This window comes from Diuraphis noxia, unplaced genomic scaffold (genome assembly GCF_037042655.1).
Source record: "Diuraphis noxia isolate RWA-SAM2 unplaced genomic scaffold, SU_Dnox_SAM2 contig0001, whole genome shotgun sequence".
Taxonomy (NCBI): Eukaryota; Metazoa; Arthropoda; class Insecta; order Hemiptera; family Aphididae; genus Diuraphis; species Diuraphis noxia.
Window position 1 is genome coordinate 7,161,234 of NW_028301711.1, and position 23,907 is coordinate 7,185,140.

The 23,907-nt window shown below is 26.2% G+C and overlaps 1 protein-coding gene and 1 pseudogene across 3 annotated transcripts; one reads left to right on the top strand and one right to left on the bottom strand.

Moving 5' to 3' along the window:
* Positions 1-1,292: 1,292 nt before the first annotated feature.
* Positions 1,293-13,542, top strand: LOC107165328 (DNA repair protein Ku80-like). 2 transcript variants are annotated; one of them, XM_089215902.1, is made up of 15 exons: positions 1,293-1,820; positions 2,846-2,959; positions 3,067-3,302; positions 3,694-3,816; positions 4,505-4,568; positions 5,942-6,076; positions 6,191-6,329; positions 6,412-6,548; positions 7,220-7,357; positions 7,497-7,609; positions 7,676-7,879; positions 7,956-8,179; positions 9,491-9,700; positions 11,321-11,445; positions 13,380-13,542. In XM_089215902.1, exons 1-15 carry the CDS (start codon positions 1,794-1,796, stop codon positions 13,395-13,397), a joined length of 2,007 nt encoding a protein of 668 aa, XP_089072028.1. In that variant the 5' UTR covers positions 1,293-1,793; the 3' UTR covers positions 13,398-13,542. The 2 variants fall into 2 exon arrangements, with proteins under 2 accessions (XP_089072028.1, XP_089072029.1); XM_089215903.1 differs by lacking the exon at positions 13,380-13,542 and having other exon boundaries at positions 9,491-9,696; positions 11,321-11,444.
* Positions 13,543-15,682: 2,140 nt separating this feature from the next.
* Positions 15,683-20,676, bottom strand: LOC107165334 (uncharacterized; annotated as a pseudogene). Its single transcript, XR_016191018.1, has 9 exons — positions 20,570-20,676; positions 19,387-19,438; positions 19,065-19,301; positions 18,465-18,599; positions 18,110-18,382; positions 17,963-18,035; positions 16,973-17,115; positions 16,779-16,912; positions 15,683-16,690 (listed from the first exon to the last, which is right to left on the bottom strand). The product of XR_016191018.1 is annotated as an uncharacterized LOC107165334 (transcript).
* Positions 20,677-23,907: the final 3,231 nt, after the last annotated feature.

A 23,907-nucleotide genomic window follows, 5' to 3' on the forward strand; every position in this document is an offset into this window, starting at 1 on the left:
GAGCATTTTGCGTACCACAAGTTGAGAAACGCTGTCTTAAATAATTTTAGTAAGTACCTATTATTTTTCATTTGTTTAAGTGATCAATGCTTAAAAATAATAATATACTAAAATACACAAAAATAACTTAAAATGACAGAAAAATTGATTTAAAATGTAAAAAATTTAGTAGTATTATGAATAATAATAATAAAAGTGAAAAGAGGGCTGGAAATGCAATAAGATGCTATATAAGAATTAGTACCTAATAATTTAGATTCGTATGTTATCGAAAAACATTTTCTATTAAGAAAGCATCATCTAAAAAGTTCCAAAAAACCAAATTCAAATTGCATCAACTTCCGAGTCACCTAATCATGAGGAATTCATTGAGTTTTTAATAGTTTATTTATAAGAAGAGTGAGAAGGGGTAAATAGATGCCAGAGGGTTTTAAAAGGATTTAATTTTCGAAATTATTGTTTGGTGGTCATGTTAGCATACGACGTGTAGCATTGGACGGGTAAAGTTCCGTGACAACAAGTTCTAGGCTCTCGAGTTTGAAGATTTGCTACAATTAGTTTTCTTTTTGATTCGATACGTTTCTTGTTAATTGGACAACCTTTGTAGAAGGCCGTGTGATCAGTGGCGGAGCACAGACGAGCGTATTTAGCCGAGAGACTATGGCCTTTAGAGCAAAGCACAATGTGATGATCTTCTCCATATTTTACACACACTAACGAGAGACTATATTATTGTAATTTATTATGAGTGATCATTTTTATTTTTGGCCCCCCTCCTTGAGATTCGAGTGGTCGACACGCGACTATTTAATAATTTATATTAGTGCACTCGTATGTTTAAATTGTTCTGCGTACACCATGTTGAAAGCGGTATCGATCGCGCATGGAGGAAAAAGTAGCAGCGCTTATAAAGCATGCACATGCAACACCGTCGATGTTGGACATGAATGAGAGAATAGGGCGTTGCTCTATCGGTCAACAACACTCATGGATACAAAGATATATTATTATTATTATTATTATGTTTCCGTGTATATTGTTTTGGTATGCAAACGTTTTTCTCTTCCAATAAAATATCGATTTTCTCCTTTGTTCTCTCAACTCATTGTTGTTATGTTTTGGGAGTCTTGTCAGCCCGGCGGTGAACGGTGATTGGTCCACTCGTGAGCATCGCTTTCTTTGTGCACGTATGTGGGGCGGGGTGTAGAGGTCAAGGGTAGCGGCATTCTGAAATTCGGAAGACGCGAGCCTTTCTTTACCGCATACTGCGTAGTAGAATATTATTACTTCCTGATGGCAGATGTCCACTGTCCGGTACTGCTACGTATTTTGACTAGTTTGTGTGGTTCTAGTTTTAAAATTTGTATGATTATAGACGGTACCGGTTTATTATTGCATCACTAATTGATTCACAGTATTCGCACCGTCCTCGATAGTTTATCGTTCTACAATTACTTTCGCTGTTTATTGCACTACTGCGCCAAGTACGCCGTCAAGACTTCAGTGGCCAGTGGCCAGTATAGCATCGCTAGACGACTACACTATCATCGCCTGCCGTTAGCGCAATAAAGTACACAGTATACAAATTATCGTCGCAAATTATTTGCACGTCTTGCTTCAATGCATATAAATATCATATTATATATCTACGTCATATAATATCTCAAGATATAAAAAATACTGAAGTCCATTTACGGTACCTATATACTTTGCTTTACTTGAGTACAAGTGAAAGTGTATAATTAAGACCGAGTACATTCCAGTTCTCTATATAAAAAACTACCTCATTTATAATGGAGATGTCTCATTATCAGAAAAAGGTATTGGAATGCAATGTTTTTTTTTTTTATAAATATTACAAAGTTTTAGATGTTTATAGTAATATTGACTAGGTACTTGAATTCAGGACTCAAGGCAACAATGGTTTCAAATAGTCAACTTTTTACTTATAAGACCTATGTTTTAACTTATGGAATATTAAAAATATTTTGATAAAATGATAAACATACAACCTTCTGATAAAAGCAATTTTAAAATTTTAATTATTTAGGCGCTGAATTTTTATTTTTTATTCAGTCTGTTAATGTTTATCCATTTCTAAGGTAAACGTATTTTTTTTAAACATTGTTTATTGGATTTTAATTGTTGGTTGGAAAACCTGTATGATTGAAGAAAAACATGAATGGAGGATAAATATATTTTTGTTGATAGTAAAGGAAAAATTAATAGAATTTAAAGATTATAAAAATGTGTTAAGTTGGATGTATCTAGAGTGACAATGAAAGAGGATTGTGAACTTTACAGATTTTGCTGATATTATGTTGTGGAAAGTACAGAGAAAGGTGTTTCATCGAAAAGTAAAATGAATAGGAAGAATACTGGACATAGATGTTACAAAGAGACTGGTTTTGAAGTTCAAATACAATTTTCTTGGCTAGGTACATTTGAACATAAAACTTATAAGTTAACCAATGAAAAAATGTTCTATGATATAATTATTCTAAATCAAATATTCTTAATCATCTTGAAGTATGTTGGTTAAAACTAAGGTTCTTAAATATTTTATATTGACATCACTGCTATTCTTGGGATACCTAGCTAAGTAGTTAATATAGGGTGTTAATCGGAATATCGTAAAAATATCCCAAGCTGATTTCTGTTATCCAATTAACATTTAAGTTATGTTAACCTAACCCTCATCTGTTGTTTATATTCAATAATAAGTATATTGTGTAATTGCATAGTACATAATTGCAAAAGTAGTTTATTATTATGTAAATATATAAGTGTTATGTGTATTTCATAATTATTATTTATTAATAATCATTACAATTTTTTATCATAGAGAGCAATAGTACTTGCAATTGACGTTGGAAAAAATTCTCTACAGAGAGATTTAGATGGGAAAACTTATTTTGAAAAATCCATACATTGTGCATCTATAATTTTAAAGAGAAAAGTAACCTATATTCTATATTATCAATTACATTTTTATAAAAATTAAATTATATATACATATATATGTATATATTATATATAATTTTAATAGTACATATTATATTGTAGATATTCAAAGGAAGTGAAGATCATTTGGCATTGGTATTGTTTGGGTCAATTCATACAATTAATCATCTCTCATCACAAGAATGTTGTTATGACAGTATAGAAATTGTTTCTGGTTTAAATGTGGCATCTAGAGATTTAGTTAAACATATTAATAATTTATATCCTACAAATATAACACCTTCGGATTGGATCAGTACTTTTGTTCTTGCTGCAGATATGATTAAAAATGAAAATGAGTAAGTATTTTACACAATGGCGTCAAACTAAATTTTTTTGGCATGGTTGATAAGTTTTATAATATTAAATTAGGTGTATGAAGTTAATTCCCTCTTACAAATTTCTCCATAAATTTTAAATGTAATTAATTCTAGAACAAATAATTGAAGGAATGAATACCTTTTGTTTGTTTAAAAAATATATATATCAATGAAATTTTTACAATAATAGTTCAAATTATATTAATTCTAAACTTTAAATATCAACTTGATTTTTTCCTATGACTAATTCTATGATACTATTTATTTTTTTAAGTTATTTATTTTATTTTATATTTATTATTTGTTTATTTATTCATCTAACTTGTTAATTGTTGATCATATTTATCCATAATAGTTACATTATTTTCAGAAACAAAATATACTCTAGCCTCCAGATTATTATGTTTTCAAATCTTGCTACTGATATCTCTTTTGAAAATATTGATATAATATCAACCTGTTTAAGAAGAGAAAATATTAGATTAACTATAATGTAAGTTTATTTTAAACATATATAATATGTAGGTATATTAAACTGAAAACCTAATGATATAATCGTGTAACAACTAACAAGTATCTATCAGTAAATCATATATTATATATATATATATATATATATATATATATATATTAACATGGAAAAAATATCAATTAAAAATCAAACAAAATTTTGTTATTTATGTAAAAATCATTTATTCAAATTTACGGCCTATATGTATTAAATATAGAAATTAAATTTCAACCTTATATCACAATGATTGGTCTTCAATGTTAAACAATCAGATAATTAATACTGATATTTATTTTAAACATGGTATATTGATAAAACAATATAATCTGGTGTACAATAATAATATTCTTTACTCAATATGAAATATCATAGTGAGCTATTAGCCCTAGTATCACTTAAAAGTTTAGATTTTTTGATTAGTCACTTGTCATCCATTAGAATGTATTATTACTGTGGTTTGTACCCCGGTGATACCATAACTTTTTTAATATGAGTTTTTATATACAATTTATAGGTATTGTATTATTTTTCTAATATTAAACTAAATAAAAATCAATGATGCATAGTTAGGATCTTTAAGAGGAATTTATTAACGATAATCTATTTTATATTATATTACTTTTAATAAAAACTTAAGAAATTTTATTTAAAATTAATTATATGATTTCAGAGGAAACAATTGTGAAGTTATACCACTCAACCCTTCGTTAGATTTATTTATTAAGATAACTAAGGTAATATAGTTTTATTATATTTATTGTATAATATTGTGTACATTTTTCTATGTTTTCAACAAAATTAATAATTCAGGAAATAAATACAGTTTTTAGGAAACATCTAAATACTTTGTATTGATAAGCAGTGTTCAAAATGTATTTTCTTATCAAAAATATAGCCATTGTTTGTTAGAAATTATTATGAATGAATTGTCTCAGTAACCATATGTAGGTACTAATGAATGTATGTTATGTAGGAAGAAGTTATTATGAATGTTTCTATGAAATTTGTATTTTACTTTGGTATAATATACAATATAATATAAATTACATTAAAAAAGGATTAAGCTCAACATGTGTTTTGTACACATGCTCATATTTATATTATGTATTATAAAAACTATTTATAATTTGATCTTAACAATTATTGTTTTGCTCCATAAGCCCGTAAAATTTTTGGTTTGAATTTAAATAGTTAAATCTATTAAGTATGCTAATAAGTAGATACTCATATTTTAATCAATCTTAGAAGGCATAATATACTACATTTATTAGATATTATAACAAATTGCTAAGAACTAATACAATTTTCTGCATTAATAACCAAAATATTTTTTAGTTTTCTTAACAGTACATAACTGTTATTCCCAGTAACATTTTAATATATGCATTATTTATTAATCATAGATATATTAGTTATTATTTATACTATACACTATAATATCGCAATATAGAATCGATCCTGAAAAAATATTTTACTGTATCAGTAATATTTAGTATGAAAGCCCAAGTCCTAAATATTTTGATAAATCTGAAACTTGAACAATTCAATTTCATTTAATTTGTCTAAGCTACAATTTTAAAATCAGATTATCAAGAGGGCGGCTACATGGGCTTTTGATTTTACCATCTCACAAACATACAACATGGCAAATTTTAATTATATTATAATACATTTTAATTTGTAATTTGAAATATTTAAGTGGATTTGCCTCTATTAAAATTTAAATGCAAGAATATCATCTATGGAATTCTGGAAGATGTTATTAATATTATTAATTATAAGTAGGCAAGTTATGATCATTTTAAAATGGACAAAAAAAAAAAAAAACAGTTTAAAAATAGACATAACTTTTTTAAAAATAATAATATAAATGAAATCCACCTAGTTTCCTTAGATAATATTCTTGCTTTTAAAGTTCATAAGAGATAACTTCACTGTAATTTTATAAATTACAGAATAAAATGTGTTACTGTGAATGTAAAATTTGACATGCTGTACATTGGTAGAGACAACAAATTCCTGTGTGGCATCCGCTTAATAATTTTTATAAGAAAAAATATGTAAATGAACCATATATTTATAATTAATAATTATCTTATTTTTTTAGGCGACTGCTGTTAATTTTAAATTAGTTATACCTACATTAAGTTATTATAAACAAAAAGAGGTTATTAAAAACATTTGGGCTGCCCCTTTAAGTTTTGAAAAAGTTTTCATGATTAAAGTTTCCGGCTTTAAACAGGTATTTACAATTTTATTGTGTCTAATAAATATTTAATTTTGTGATTTATATCATCTCGAAATAACAACAATTAATTTAATATTTAAAGTTTAAACATTTAAATTTATATAATAGGTTGATGTGACCACTATAAATTCTAGATGGTTATTCAATAATAACTATGATACACAATATTCAACTACAAAAAATAATTCTGGTGAAAAAGATAAACAAATGGTAGATGCACTTAATGATAAACCTATATCAGTTGATGGTAAGTGTATCACAAAAACTTTAAATTTAATTAAAATTGTTGTTCCATAATATACTAATGTATATGATGTATATTTTTATAGATTCTGACACAGATGATGAGAGCAGCACTAAAAAGAAAAGTCCAAAGTGTTTACAAGTACTGGGTTTTATTAAAACTACCGATACACAAAGATCATTTTTTATGGAAGGAGGATCATATATTTATAAACCCCATAAAGTAAATCAAAATATTGTTAATTATTATTTACTTTTTCTGCATTATTAAGTTATCTTCAAATATTTTTATTAAATAACTTATTCTCACAGGCTTGCTGTTTCAAACTATATAAGTTAAACTAAATTCTTACACGATTGAATCATATAATATATTACATTAGTATTATTTTTATTACTAATACTCTCAATGTATAATGACTAAATAAACATGACAGAAATTAAAGTTTTAATTTTGTTGTGGTAGAAGATACAATTTATAGGACCATTTAACATATTACAATAATGCAAGTTTATGGTACGATTATGGTAACAGAAATTCTATAATTTAAAAAGAACTTAACACATCTGTGCTATTCAAATATTTTAACTGAAACAAAACAGAAATAATAGGTTAATTGACTTTAATAATATAAAGTTGGTGATGGCTAATACATATATTTTTATTTGGGTTATATATATATATAATTTAAATGAAAATCTAATGTTACTGACCATCAGCACTATATTTTTCATACATATTATTTGGAATCCTAGTTTGATCATAAAACTTTCTGTCCTAAATAGATTGACGATCTTGGTTTCATATATCCCCTAACCCCGGGTATTACAATTAGTATAATCAACTATTAATTATAATATAATTGTATTTAATATATTTATTATTCTATGTAGAGAGATATTATTACATTTAATAGTATTTTCCAATTTATGGTTGAAAGAGAAGAAGCAATGGTGGTTAGAAAAATTGATTTATACATCAATTTGTTAAACATTGGTTTACTGTTTCCCCAAAAAGAAGATAATGAAAAAGTATGTATATCATTATGTGTAATTTAACATTTATACCACATAATTAATTAACTTGAAGCCTTGAACCTACACTAAATGTTCCATTCTATATTCATTTATTATTTTCTAATAATTCTTATAAAACACATTATTGTTTAAGTTTTTCGTTTATGTCCATCTTCCATATGTTAAAGAAGATCATTTGTATCAACTTCCATCAATAACCGAAGTTCTACAACTTATTCATGATAATATTCCTAAGCATAACGATAAGTAAATTGAAATATTATTTGTTATAATTTATTTATTTATTTATTTTACTTATTGATATTATTTAAGGAATGGATTTGTCATGCCGGAAATTAAATACGACCCTCAATTACAATCTTTGTATGATTGTATTGTTCAAAACTTAATTCCAGATGAAATCTCGTCAACAGCAATAATTCCAGAGCCAATTTCTAAAAGCATAATGGAAATTACTGTACCGCCTTTAAAAGAATTTATAAATACATCCTCACTTCCACAAGAAGTTTCTGAAGAGTATGTGTTTAATATTATTTTTAAGAAATAAAATAATAAATAACGAAAATAATTTTTAATTATGTTTGTTTAATAGTTGTCCAATTGAAGATAATATTGTAGAGATGATAGACGAAACAATATTGATTGAAGATAATATTGTTGAGTTGCAAGAGGAAACGATACTGATTGAAGATAATAATCCTACAGAATTCATTCATGATGGAGGTTTGAACGTTTCAAAAGAATGTGTGATTACAGAAATGAACCCGATAGAAGATTTTTATAAACTGTTAGAAAATGGATTAGACTCTGCAATTGGTATTTTAAAATTTGTTTTTAGTTAGAAGTATTTTTTATTTTTTATATTGTACGGTTGTAAGTATAGACAAGGCTGTAGCTAGGATTTTTATTGAAGGGTAGAGTGCAACTTAATATTAAAAATACTGTTTCAATTAACTGTTAAATGAAATTCTATGGTCAAAAATTTTAAAATTCATTACTTAATAATGTTAATTATAATTTTTGTTTTATTTTACGCTTCAAAAAGTAAATAATACAATAAAATTAGTAAATAAAGAATATTACAATAAACCTAACACATTTTCTAATGTAACTATAAGCAGAAAACAATATCTTAAATTAATGAAAACAAAAATATACCCTGTTCCACTAATGAATATTCCACTGTCTGACCTAAACCAGATTTTTTTGAGTATTTCAACATGACACCCGTCATAGATGAACCGGTTTTAATGGTAGGGTGATGCACAGAGATATGTAAAAACGGCATGTTTTCTCTTGAAAAATTGCAATTTTCATCAGTAATTTATCTCCCACTAACTACACAGTGATTGTGTGATGATGTGATTCTCAATTCGTCAATCCTATTATTCTCGATGGGTTAAAACTAATTGTTTTCTTTAGAGGCTGAGTATAGAATTTTAAGATAAACCTCCTAAAAATCTGTTTTATTATTTAATAAAGCAAATATCAAATTTTTGTTTAATTGTAAATTAAAGGATCAATGCCTAATTTTATATACAAATAATATTCAAATACAAATGCAAACTGAGTTGTTAAATGTAAAATTTTCAGAAACTGAAGGTATGTAGGTTCTTATTTGAAAAACCAATAATAATATTACCACACAATACTCCTTAAAATTTAAATGTTGTGAAAAATATTTAAGTATTCAAAACATGGTCTACTATATTTAAAAATTCAAAAATCAGAAATTGGATGCATGCATAATTTAAACATTAAAATGGTGTGATGTTTTATAAAATAACTTTTTATAAATAATATATTGCTGCGATGCTAAAAATAATCGAAAATAAACTACAAGTATAATAATAAACCATTAAATTCTCTTTATTCTACTTGATAACTCACTATGTTCACTAGGTGTACTATCTATCAATCGTAAGGAATTTAACAACTAACAAATAATTGAATATAAAAGTGTGATCTAATCAGCATCATCTGCATTATCTTGGCTATATGCTTGGATATTAAGACCAAATTAATTATTTAAAATACATTTTCTTTTTTTCTTTCTTTTATTGTTTGCCTTTCAGGTGTTATTTTAAAATAATAAATTAAATAAATGTATATTAACTATTATTGCAGTTTGTAAGAAGATGCAATACGTAACTCTAAACTTAATAGAGAAAAGTACAAATCTAGAAGATTTAATGAAACCAACATTAACTTTGAAGGTTTTAAGAGAATATTATATTGTAAATAATGATGTGAAGTCTTATAATAATTTTATGTATCTTGTAAAAGATGCAGTTATTATAGCTGGTAAAGAAGATATGTGGTCAAAATTCATTGTTAGTAAGTGTTTCTTAAATATTAATACATTTGTTAATCAAAATAAGTAAATTAAATAAAATTAAACTAAGTAGGTCATAATAATTTATTAATTTTGAAAATTATATTTTCTTATTTTTTCTTTGGAATGTTATTATGTTTTTCTTTTAGTGTTACATATGTCTAAAAAAAAAAAAATAAAAAATAGGGAAATGTTTTTAATAATGTCTGTTTTAACTTAATCATTAACTAAATTAATAACTTAAATACTTATCATGATTATTGTGTTTGAATATTCTACTGCAGCTAATATTATTTGTGGATTCTGGTAACATTTTTCCTTCACTTAAATATATATTTAAAATTTCAAGCAATGGCAAATAATTTTAACTAGTTTTTGGTACACATATTAATTATTGTCATCTTAATCTATATTGTGTGATAGACAGAAGGGCTAACAAAAATATTTAATATTTAACTGATGGCCACTGCACATGGCATCTTGGTTCTTGATTAATTATGATGAACATCTAAAGTATGCATACAAAGTGTTATGCTATTATTAGCCTGGAAATTATCTTGTAATTATTGTGAAATGATTATTTAGTATAACCATACAAAAAATATTTGAATATAATTTTATTTGTTTAAACTACCCTTTTTTATTTTAAATTCTTATTTGATACTAATTTTTCTATTTAGAGTAATTTCAAAATATGTTCTTAATTTTTCAATATACTCAAATATATTATATGCAGTAATGATAAAATATTTAAAATTTAAAAATAGTTTCCTAGGTTTTAAAACATATTTATACATCACTCACATTGATTTATGACCTATTTCTGGACAAGTATAAAAATGAATAGAAGTTATCTGCCCTAATTATAAGTAATGTCTTGGTACCTACTTAATAAATTGTAACTATTATTATATTTTATCTTGCAGTAATTCCATATGTATTAGGTATTCATATCTTTTAAAGTAATGTAGAGTAAAGTCTTAACTTGCCTCACAATTTAATAATCATTTATTTGGTGTCTGTGTCATGGAGCCACTGTACATTTATTGTGGCGTTGACCGATTGATGACAAATTAAAAAGCAATCAATCCCATAATGAAATGTTTATAATTTAATACAGTAAATATAAACCTCAGACCACCGTCAATGTAGTTGTTGTTTATGTCAATGATTATTAATTATACTTCCTAATCAATGCATTTTTATAAATAGATTGTATTCTATAATTTATTTAATACATATAGGCCCCCAAAACCTTACTATTTTTACTTGATTATTTATATTCATAAATAACTTTAAGTGTTAATCATTTTCAATTAAAGCCTCTTCTCAGTATTGTTGGTATTATATGATTGTGATATTGGCAGTATTGCAGTCTCTGCCATATTGTCTTCTGCCGTCACTGTAATTTCTTAACTTGAAGCTATATATATTTTGGACATATCATTGATGTTGAAAAAAATGTTTTTAGGAATGAAAATTAGCATGTATCTATTATAATCTATATTACTCATATTCAATATATGTAAATATACATATATGCATAATTAAAAAATCTCTGAAGTTATTTAATATTAATTTTTAAATGTACACGTGTAATAAAATATGAAAATGTATTAAAGGTGGAATAGGACTTATTACAAACCAAGAAATAGAAGCAAGTGATATTTCACAAGAGTCATCTGAAGAGTTTTTACAACTGCCAGAAGACCTTGATAATGACTTTATTATTGATGATGATAATCCAGTAAGTTATTTATTATTAAATTAATATGAATATGTTTCACAAAAAAGTACAATGATTCATAAAAACAATAAACAGTTTTGGTCTGATGCCAAAAATGTAAATATAAAAGTTGAAAAAACAGGGTTATGTCCTAGATAATGCATGTAATTTTTATTCTGAACATGCTGTTCCGCATACAGTGTGTTGCTCAGATGCAGCAAAATACAAATTATTATGATATTCCATGCATTTGCTCAAATCTAGAAAATAATATATTCTGTTATGAGTGTTAATACTAATAATATTATATTGTTGTACGAGCTTATCATTTATTATTATACCTAGTTACAAATGGCATTTTAAATGTTTTCTTATTTTAATCAAAACCTTTCTATTATGATTAATACATTTCAAATTAAAATTGAACCATGCATATGCAAGAGTAAATAATTAAGTATCACCATTATCTCTCATGGTAATGATAATTAGTAGTTGTGCAATGCCTTAAAGATTTGATTTTTTTTAGTTGCGTAGTATATAGTACTTACTTCAAAGTTATATTATTAATTTAAAATCATTAAGATATGGTTTGGCTAACCCATAGTCCCTATAGTGGATTTAGTTTATGGATCACAACTAAAAGTTAGATCACAAATTATTTTTGATGAACATAACATTCATAATTTTAATTATATCATAGTTAGATGAATAAAAAAAAAAAACATGAAAATATCTTTAGCCGTAAATTAGACAAATTAAAAATACTTACGTTATATTTTATTTTATATCTCTACGGCTCTAGATATAATAAAGATGTCAAGTAGTTTAGGCTATAACTAGTATTGTAGGACATAAATCTAACCATGGATATAATTATATTTTTTTGTAACTCTTATTATTTTATAACAAATATGAATAATTATTTTATCATAATATGATTTAATGATATTAAGTATTATATTGCCTTTTCATTTTAATTTTAAAAAAAAATGTTTGTATTTCACATAATTCAGTATTAGTTAATTAATATTGCAAAATATAAAATAAATTTAAATGATAAAATTGCTTATGATTATTAAAAGGACTCTATGTATGCATTTGTTGTCTCCATGTAGCATCCTCCAATACTATATTATGACATACTCAATTTAGATAAATAGAGAGTAGGTACCCTCAGGGGCGTCATTTGGGGGGGGGGGGTGGCAGGGTGTGCGGTTGCACCCCTTACTTTTAGCATGTTACAATTGGCCTGCGCCTTGCTGAAAGCCTAAAAAAATGCACGAGCCACGAATGCACAATTATTTATGTGATTAAAATCAAATTATAATAACTGGTCTATAATGTATGGAAATAATATACGTATGTATATCTATTTTTATATGGCCTGATGAAATTTCAAAATGGCCTGCTTGAAACTTCGCACACCCGAAAATAACCCGAAATGACGCCCTGTGGTCACCCTATTTTATGTAATACCATAAAAAAATATTGTAAATACATTTTTATTCAAAGAAATTAGAAACTATATAACACAAAAATTTAATAAACTAGTATCTTGAAATAATTTGAGCAAATCAAATATTGTATTAATTTCTGTATCCATATTGAAAAAACAATAAATTAAATACAATATTCTATACATTTTTATTTGAATAATTACATTTTGAACGCCTATTTTTGCATAGGTATGTTATTTTCGAAACATCAAATATAAATGGGTAGGTATTAAACACATTTTTGATCATACTAAGATGTATAATACAAATGTTGTTAACATATCCTAAGTCTTGAACACAATAGAGTCTCAATTCCTATTGTCGTAAAACTATGAATGAGGAAAATATATATTCCCGGCCCATGATTAGCAAATGTGTGGTACCTACAAATATACATTTAGAGTCATAACAAGTTATTCTAACTCATTTTCTAATAAAGTTTAATTTATTTTTTTTCAGTTGAAAAAATTTTTGTAGATGGAATCAAGTATAACTGAATTATATTATATTAATTATATTATAAGTGAATTATTTTATTGTTAACATAGTATGATAAATATTTAATTATTTTTACAAATTATTATTATAATTACTGTTTTTACTAATATATAATTATACATAGCAGTGGTCGGCAATCTTTTTTGACTTTGGAGCTGTATTAAAAATTAAAAAAGTTTTGTGACCATATCAGAAAAAATTTTAATCTATGAGTTCTTTAAAAAAAAAAAATGGCAGTATTGAATTGTCACACAGGCTGCTAGTTGCCGATCATTAATATATAGTAAATAAGTACATATAAAAGTAAAATGTATCTTGTAACAACTAGATTTTATGTTAAATCAAAAATATTTAAAAATGTAATTGTTTTTTAATATTCTGGTTCCAAAAATAATAGCTGCAATATGGATTCATTATACTATCATAATATACTGATGTAGTAAATGTCTATTTCCTAAGTTATTTGAGGCACATAAAACATAAGTTATAAAAACAAATGTATTTATATTTATTTTAATTAGTTATTATTCATATATATATATATATATATATATATATAATTTAATTCGTTATTAAGCTTCCACTAGTATTATTGTAGTTGAAAAATTAATAATTTAAATGTATTATTAAATTATTTATTCTTAATTTTTGTCAAAATATTGAACCTCAATTAAATTTAAGAATTATCTACAATGAAATATTATAATATGGTTTTGTTTATAAATAACAAATAATACATAATATCAATATATTTGTTAGTGTTGTTGATCATCCATTAATGATTACCCCTTTAATTGGCTTCTAATTTGAAATATATTTACCAAATTTCCAAAACTTCTCCAGATTTAATTTTATCCTTTGGTTTTGTCTTATCACCATTTTCTAAACTTAATTGGTATTTATTTTTTTTTAGCTTTAAAAGTCCCGCTGTTTTTTCTAAGTGTCTAATATATAATGGAAAATATAAAAAGAAAACATAAAGGAAATGCTGAGAAATTAAGAGAGAGAAAAAAGAAATTGATCAACATTGATGCACCTAAATGTAAGTCTTTAGATATTAGGTTTTAAATTCAATCTAAAAATAAGGATACCTATTGACAAAAGTGTTGAATCAAGTTTAATATTAACGTAACCGAGAGTACTCTAAAATCTGATGCATCTATTACCACATCTAATTATTCTGAAATTCAAATCGTTCTCCCGAAAAATTTGAAAATAAATCCATGTCATCAACTTTCAATAAAAGTACCAAAAATAATTTACAATCCGAAATTCAAGACGGCCACTGTGAGTATAATTATTGGTTTAAGAAACCAAATCAAAATGAACTTTTCCGATTCAACCAAAATTTGACGACTTAAATTGTACGATATTATATAAACGAAAAGATGATATTTTAAGAAATTGGTTAAGTTTTAATAGTGTAAAAAATTCGATGAAGAAGACGATTCAAAAGAAGAACAAGGTTCTTTAAAAAGTATTTGCAGCTGTAAGAACTGTACGATGTTCGAAATAATATTTTACATACTTATAACCTTTATTCAAAAGCATATGATAAGTTGTACTTAGCTTATAAGTTTATTTTAAGTTTATCTTCTTCACAAGTAACCTGTGAAAGAAGTTTTTCTACTCTAAAATATTTTATCTTTATATTATCTGTACAAAAAACCGTTACGATAATATAAAATGAATATTCCTAGGGAACTTTGAAACGTTTCTACGGAACTTCCATTAGAGTTCCAAAACCATTCCAATAACGCAATATGCCGTGTTGTTTGAAACAATGAATGAAACATAACCGTACTATATACTCGTATTACGTTTATATTTCATTTATGGTTTTTTGGAACATAATATTAATATTACAACAAATAGTTCCAGTTATATATTTTTTTTGGTTTTAGTAAATAGATAAAATATTATATTCCCATTATGTTTTTTTAAAGTTTCATAGATACATCTATAAAACTGAGTGGAATTTACTAAGGATTAAGTAAAAAAAATATATTAATAAATAAAAATACATATTATAAGATTTCTAAAAGTATATATTTATTAATCAACACAAATTATGTAACAATATTTATATACCATCATTATTTTTTTATACTTATCATCAGATAGAATTAAAAAAAAATGTAATATATCAAAAAGTATTATAATAAAAAACAATAAAACAAACATAGATACATAGGTTCTAGATGTATTTATTAATTGATACAAGAGATAATATTAGGTTAGGTGTAATAAAATAATTACCCATCCTTCTTTATTAACAAATGGAATAAATAAACAAATTTAATATAACTTATAATAATTTAATAATGCTTAGGTTCATTACAATAACAAAAAAAAATAAATACTTATATACAAGCTAACTTGGCACTGGTTATTTAAACAAATCACTTATATTTAATAATTTAACAATAGATTACTATACATAATACATGTAACCCAAGACCACACAATTTATTATATCGATTGGAAGATATACTAAAGGACTAAATCCATATTTATGGTACTCAGAGTTCAATTTTAATCTAAATGAATTATTTGTTCTTAATGGCGCAGAAAAATCTAAGAAGCAAACTTTATTTTCGATATAATCACCTTCAACTTCACAAGAAGTGCAAGCAAAATAGCCATTGTGGTTTTTAACATTTAATAAATAAGCCTTAGTTAGAGCGTCAGCTACAATATGAGCTACTTCAAAATGTATTTGCTTATCATTAATTTTAATACCCGAAGTTAAAAGACTATTCAACTCATTAATAAATGGGCGTAAATACTCGTTCACATCACCTGGTTTACCTTTAAAGCTGTGATAAATAGCAATTGGAAATATTTTATTTGAAAAATTTGGTAATTAATAAATGATAGAAGAATAGGCCAAAACTTAGTCTTAGAGCTTTTACCAGCTTTAGACCATCAATACTAAAACTCAATTTTATTGTAATATTATTAGGAATGCTATCTATTTCTTTAACCAAATGAGGTTTTATAATATTGTAAATACCTAAGTGATATGATCCATTTTCTATTTTAAAAATAGGTCTAATAACCTTATATTCTTGTAGAATTGTTCTAATATCTTTAGGAACTTGTAGGCTTGTACTTCTCAGAATTTTTAACATTTCATTAGCACACGAGTGAGATATGTTGAACTGCACAGTCCATTTTCGAAGATGTTGCACAAGATCTTTGTTTTTGTCATTAATCAAAATATTTGTACACAACACTTCTTCAACGTGCTGAACATCTTCAGAAAAATCCTAAAAAAATAAAATTAATACATTTTATAATTTAAAAAAAAATTATCAGGTACATATGTAAAAATACATAAATGTGTCTAATGCTTACAGTGAAATTACAAAATTGATTAGTCTGCACATTATTAGTTAAATTAATGTTCATAGAAGTACACGATTGAATACAATTAATTGAATAAATATTTCTTTGGAAGAAACTTTTGAAAGTGTGATAGAATTTATTACCTAGAAACATTTAATTATATGTAAATTAAATATAAAACAAACTAATATTTTAAAACACACTTGTGATGAACATTGAATATCAGAGTTAATGGATATTGGTGGATTACTATTATGTAGTGATTGTAATTTATTTTTAATACGCCTCTGAAATTGACATTTCGATATACTTCCAATATCTTTAATGCGCTTATGAACTGTTAACACTAAAACAAGTATATACAATAATTTTTTTTTTTTAATACCAAATCTTTTTTATTTTATTAAATATATATTATATATTTATAGACACATTATAAATTTATTATACTTATATGTATTTGGTTTGTATTAATCTAATTTTTTAAAGTAAGAATGCTATCAAATTTACTTGGTCCTGTCATATCGAGTTTTAGCTGTTCTAAACCAACTCTGTACTTCTACTTCAAATGTAGAATCAGGATGTTGATATTTATTTTTAATTATAACTAATAAAAAAAAAAAATTTAATTATATTTATAAGAATCTCATAAACTCATAACACATAAAATGTATTATTATATGATAATATATCTTTTAAAGAATCAATTTTACTACAGAGTCTATCATTCATCATTCGATTAGCTATCAATTCATCATGAATTTGTTTGAACAATATGTGAATTCCTTCAAACACAAAAATATGTAAATTATTAAGTATATTTTTCAATCTTAATCACTTTAAGAGTTTTATGAATACATCATGTATAGGACTAATATTTATCAACAATTTTAAAATGTAGGTAATAATTGTTGTGAATAATTAGTCATGATGTACCTAGATATAAAAAAAAAATGATGTAGGTACTTACAAATTATAATTTATAATATTAAATTTATTAAAGAGCAAGTAATAATGTTTGAAAAGTTTAGAACAGATAGGTTTATAGGTATATGAAATATAATTTGTTATATTTACTATTTTTTAGTTAAATTATTTAAAAATAATTAATTTTAATTATGATAAAATTGTGATTTGACTTTAAATACACCAAGTTTGGTCACTTTTTTAAGGCATATTTATATTAGTATTACCTTCAGATGAATTTTGTATTGTCGGATACGACCTTGGAAAAGGTCGATTTTCAGACGCTATGGATTCAAAATTCTGTAAGACATTATAAATTCTAAATTTGTTAAGTGCATTTTATGAAAAGAACATAAAAACCCATCAATATTTACCTGTGATACTGAATTTGAAGATTGACTTGTCGTTGGTAATAATGAATTTATGTCATCTGAATTTTGCATCATAGATATTATATTATTTGAATTGGGATCTGAATCAAATTATGTTAAGGGATGCAAATCTGTGTAACTATTTTCTTTGGAAAAATTGGAGTCTACTCCTGATGACAAAACACTAATATGTTGAAGGCGTCTGCAAATACTCTTCAGGAAAAGTTTTTAATATTGATACCCCTTGAACATTGGATATGACAGTATAATCAGAATCTTTAAATTAAATAAAATACAACTAGTTAGGTATAATATAATACACAAAATAAAACTTAAATATAAAAAATAATGTTTATACCTTCACAATCACTGTCACTACTGTCTATGTAGGTCTTTTGTTTCTTTTTTTTCATAAGTAACGAGTCATTTAAAACATTTTCAGTATCTGTTGATTCTACTTCAACTCTTTTGTACCAAGCCTTATTGAAATTACCTAACAGATAAATTGTATATTAAAGATACAAATAAATATATTAAAATAATTATGTAAAAGTTCATTAGCATACAAAAACTAACAATAATATATTATGTTATTATTAATGCTGAGTAACAAAATGAATATTTTTCCAAATTCTAGGTAGGTATATAGCGTAAAGGAACAATTGATTTTATAAAAACATGGCACCTAAAGAGCTTTACATATTCATTATCATTAACTTAAACAGCTATACATACTATTAACAATTTTTTTATATTTTAATTAGGTAATATAATTATATTTAAAATAGATAGTAACTAGTTGTTTATAAATAAAACTGACCATCATACTATTATCACAATAAAAATATAATCAAGAATTAGGTATTAATTTGGTATTCATTAAAATGTAAAAGAAATCAGTAAAAATGCTATGTGTTTGCAGTAAAGTATTCATTTAAAATTGTTTTATTTCTCTTACCATAAGTCTTGTTACCACCAACAACCTTGATTTGATACTGCGGCCAAGACAGATCTGGATCTATGGCTTCTTTTAAATGGATACTAGTAACCCTGAAGGGTGACCAGTAACAATTTTTATAGTACTGCTAGATAAATTTTCAACTTCTGTCTCTAAAAGCCAATTAATTGGTACAACACTGTAATCTTTACTTAAAGAAAATATGACAACTGCCCATTTCTGTTTTTTTGTTAACATCTGCAAAAATAAAATTAGGCATTTAAATGTCGTTAATTAAGTACCTAGTAGGTACACAAGTTGTTTCACCGTTTGTTCATGTCACAATTTTTTTCTCCTGAAGACACATAATGTGCCTGATACGCTTGGACTTGGAACTAATTGAAATTTTACATTCATTAAATTACAAAGAATTTAAAGGAGTTTAGTACAATGTAGGTACATTTGGTGATAACAACTGATGGATGTTATTTTGTTTTGTATCGCACATAAAAAAATCGGGGGATAATTATTGGAATTTTTGGAGTTTGGTAAACAACTGCTGAACTGCAATCTACATATTATAGAGTATTAATGAGTGTAAAAAACAAAGGTTTTCAACCAAAAGTCAAAAGAACTATATAAGTTATAAAATAGTATATCACCCAAATACAAACTATACTCGAACATACCTACCTAGCAATATAATAAAATTATACAGTACTTTTAAAACATATTATTAAGTAATACTAATTTGTTTAAACACTTACCTTTTTATCAGGAATATTCGACATACTTAACCTCGTACTTAACTGCTTATAATAGATTCAAAAATCTTAACGAATTGACACAGGTATCACCGCACGAGTAGAAAGAACACAATAAATAAGACCAACCAACACAAAATAATAATGACCACGATAACAAAATATGTGCGACGGATTACGTACTACAAAGATTTACTTAAGATTTACGAGTAATGATCATCCCTACACAAAGGCATCGGACTTTTGGAGCGAGTTATGTCGTGGTCGTCGTCAATCGACAATAATAAAAATACGCGGCGAGCGGATCATTTGTTTCATCGTTTCGCAAATGACGCAAAATGACGCGGTCACTGAAGGGGATAACCGGTGTGGCGTTGTGGCCCGTATGATAAACGTATCTATATAATATAGTGTTATTGGTTTATCATTGTCAGGGCCGGATTAAAGGGGGGGCAGAGGGGGCATCTGCCCCCGGGCGCAAGATTTTAAAGGCGCAAAGTTTTGAAATATTGTAGATTTAGAGTGAAAAAACTATTAGCGATTACGACAGTGTACACGGCGCGCAAACTCACATAAGCGTTTCCACAAATTTACCGATATCTGAATTACAAGTAATAACTAGTCACAGTGTCCAGGTAATAATAATTATTATTTAACGTCTATATAATATAGATAACATTTCCACCGACAACTGCGACCAATTATTATTCAAACGTTTAAAAATAGATTATAAATTATTGAATTATCCATCTTACCGCTTACGCGATAACGCAGTACGAGTGAACGACTAAATTCGTTCGTATCTCGACCACAATCATTTCATTCGTTTCGTCGAGCGCAGACAATAATATTAAGTCGATCGATGTCATAGTTTTGTTATTTTATACTGCTATTTTGTCAACCTAAATTTTTTTTGATGAAGAAAATACCGAAGAAATTCTTCATGGATCCCATAAAATGAAAACGCAAACATTTTTTGTTATTATCGATACAATGATTTCTGATTTGACTAAAAGAAAAATTGCTTATGATAAAATTTATAATCAGTTTGATTTTTTATTTAATCTTGGAAATCTAAAATCGGATGATATTGAAAAGAAGGCAGATCACTTTCAAAATATTTATTGCGATGATATAGATAAAGATTTTGTTCAAGAAGTATTGCAATTGAGTTTTATAGTGAATTCTATTTTCCCCAAATCAGATGAATCGAACAAAGATAAACCAAATACACAAAATTTATTGACAATTCTGAGATATAAAAAGTTGGATAGTTTATTTCCTAATACTGAAATTGTATTATACTCTACCTATATCTAACTGTTCCGGCGAAAGATCGTTTTCGGCCTTAAAAAGGGTCAAGAGCTATTTGCGATCTACTCTTTCAAAAGAAAAATTAAATTCATTTGCTATTCTTAATATTGAAAATGTTTTACTTGAATCTATGTCATGGGATGAATGTATTGACCAATTCGCTAAACAGAAATCAAGAAAAGCGTTTTTATAAAATATTATAAATAAGTATTTTATATATCATTTTAATAAATAAACTAAAATTAAATTAAATCATACTACAAATTTGTTATTTGTTATTTTAATAAATGTATTGTTCAGGTATATATTAATATTAAAAAGATTGTTAACATATTATTTCAATATATTTATAATATTATTTAATAAATGCCAAATTATAGTAACACAATGTTATGTTTATAAAAATTAGTTCTTAATTTTAGGTAGGTTTGCCCCGGGGTGCAAAATATCTTAATCCGGCCCTGATCATTGTATATTTTTAAAAATTTAACCGTTAAGGTACTATTACAACACCAATAAAATAATGAAAAATCCAAAACAACATTATTTCGTTTTTCAAAACGCCATTGCATTTAAGATATAATGCTATTAAATACCATATTGTATTCTCGTTCAAATTCTTGTTTTGATGTAAGCATATACCCCTAATTATCCCGGTATTACCAATTACCAATTATACCATATTGATATTATCCATGGTAGTCATGTATTCATTATTTTTAGTTATAAATTAAGATGATCACGAGATGCAGAGTACTAGCATTAAAATCCAGTGCTGATAGCTCCCTTGTAGTTATTTATGCCAATGGGTGTTTTCTTTTCTTCACCGATTTGCTCTAAATATTTCCTAGCACAGGGGTAAGCAAGTAATTTCTATCGGAGTCTGGAGGATCAAAAAGTTTTTATGATATGTTGACTGTCCAGTTCTGTCTTCTGCGGTCCACTATTTGCCTCCACCGTTGACCTATTGCATGTTCATGCCTATATAGTCAATACAGTATCTTCTAAATGACATCCTGTCTAATACACACAATCAGTACCAAAGTCCAAAGTCACATACTCATACATTATTACATAAATTATTTTTTGTTATACTGCACTGTTGGGCTTTGTTCATTATATGAATTTATAAATTCTTTATGCAAATAGAATAAATAACATCGGAACATGTATATGTCATGAGACTAGTGATTTCATTTGACATTAGAAGTAATAAGTTATTAATATAATTATAAATTATGAACTATTATCATTACCCTTAGAATCTAAAAAGCATGATGAAAAGCAAGTAACGTAATATTCTAATAAGAAAAATATAACAGTATTTTAGTCTCGCAGCCTTAACACGATGACGTAATGGTAATGCTCTCTGTGTCGTACAAATTTATTGAATAGCCCACTACACCAGCCATAATAGATATATACATGTGACATGTCAAATAATTGTAGTGCGTAGTGCCGGTAGTTGGTAATGTTTTCTCAGTTTACACTATGTTAGTACTTCATCAATGGTCATCAGCAGTGGCGCCGAAGTGTTTAAAAAATACTATGATATCGTACATTCAGAGGCCCCTCTGGGGCCTGCCCCCACCCTATTTTTTTCACAACCAGGCCCCAGTACCTCTTGGTGGGCCCCCCAGCTAAAAAATCTACTATGACATATGTCATTGATAAATTAGGTGATCGGCGCCACTGGTCATTAGATTATTGCACATAAATGCATTTATGATTAATGCACAATGCACACGTCTTATATACCACTGAAGAATGAATTAGCTACATAGGCCAAGAGAAAATTTGAATATTCTAACTAGTAATAAGCGTTACCAGAAATTAAAGATCAGATATTAGTTCAATTTGAAATTTCGGTATTCATGTCGAATGCGGTCTACCGCTATTTCTACACATCATATGCGGTCTACCGCACATTAATTGTCGTCTACCACGCATGTGGTTTACCACATAGTTAAAAATATGAATGAATACATAAATGTAGGATTACAATATATTTATTAATGCAGAATTTCAATATAATATTTAATAATACAAAAAATTTATAAAAATATGTAGATAAATTTAATTAGTACCTATATGTATTAAAAATTAATTAATTAACTGAAAAAAAATGTGAAAATATATAAAAAATATGCATTAGGTAATTCATTATAATATGTAGGTAAATTTGATTAGTATATGTATTAAAAACTAACTGACAAAAAATGTAAAATTATATAGAGATATGCATTGTCAATCAATTTAAATTAGGTACAATATAATTTCACATCTCTTAAAAAACAATCAAATGTGCTGTCATTTTTGTTTTCTAGATGCCACATTGTTTCGCCAAATACGAGGGCATCAATGATGGAGATGTACCGTGCATTTTTTAATAATTCTAAGTTTTAAATCAAAATAATGACCAAAAAAATATATATAGATACGCGGCAGTAGACCGCATAATTATGACGTGTAGAAACATACGTGGTAGACGACAAGTGTGCATACGACATGAATACCGAAATTTCTATCACGGTCGTCTGTATAATTCTATCGCGGAGTGCTGAAATGGCGAAATTCTGACCGTGGACAAATACTAGTTATTAGGTACTAAGTCTATAAATATAATACGAGAAGGTTAATGGTAATCAGCTGTGAAATACGGAGCCCTTATACTGTTTTTTCTTATATCCAAGGCGTAATTCATATAATAAATACCGCCAAAGTGTTAAGTGGCTGTAAGAAAAAACAACTATTTTTTCATATAAAGATCAATATTAATTGTTTTG

What these genes read in the sequence shown, in the direction of transcription:
- LOC107165328 (XM_089215902.1), top strand. Translation starts at nt 1,794, where the DNA reads ATGGAGATGTCTCATTATCAGAAAAAG. An exon ending in CTATAATTTTAAAGAGAAAA is followed by an intron (nt 2,960 to 3,066) that starts GTAACCTATATT and finishes ATTATATTGTAG; the next exon opens with ATATTCAAAGGAAGTGAAGA. An exon ending in CCACAAGAAGTTTCTGAAGA is followed by an intron (nt 7,880 to 7,955) that starts GTATGTGTTTAA and finishes TTTGTTTAATAG; the next exon opens with TTGTCCAATTGAAGATAATA.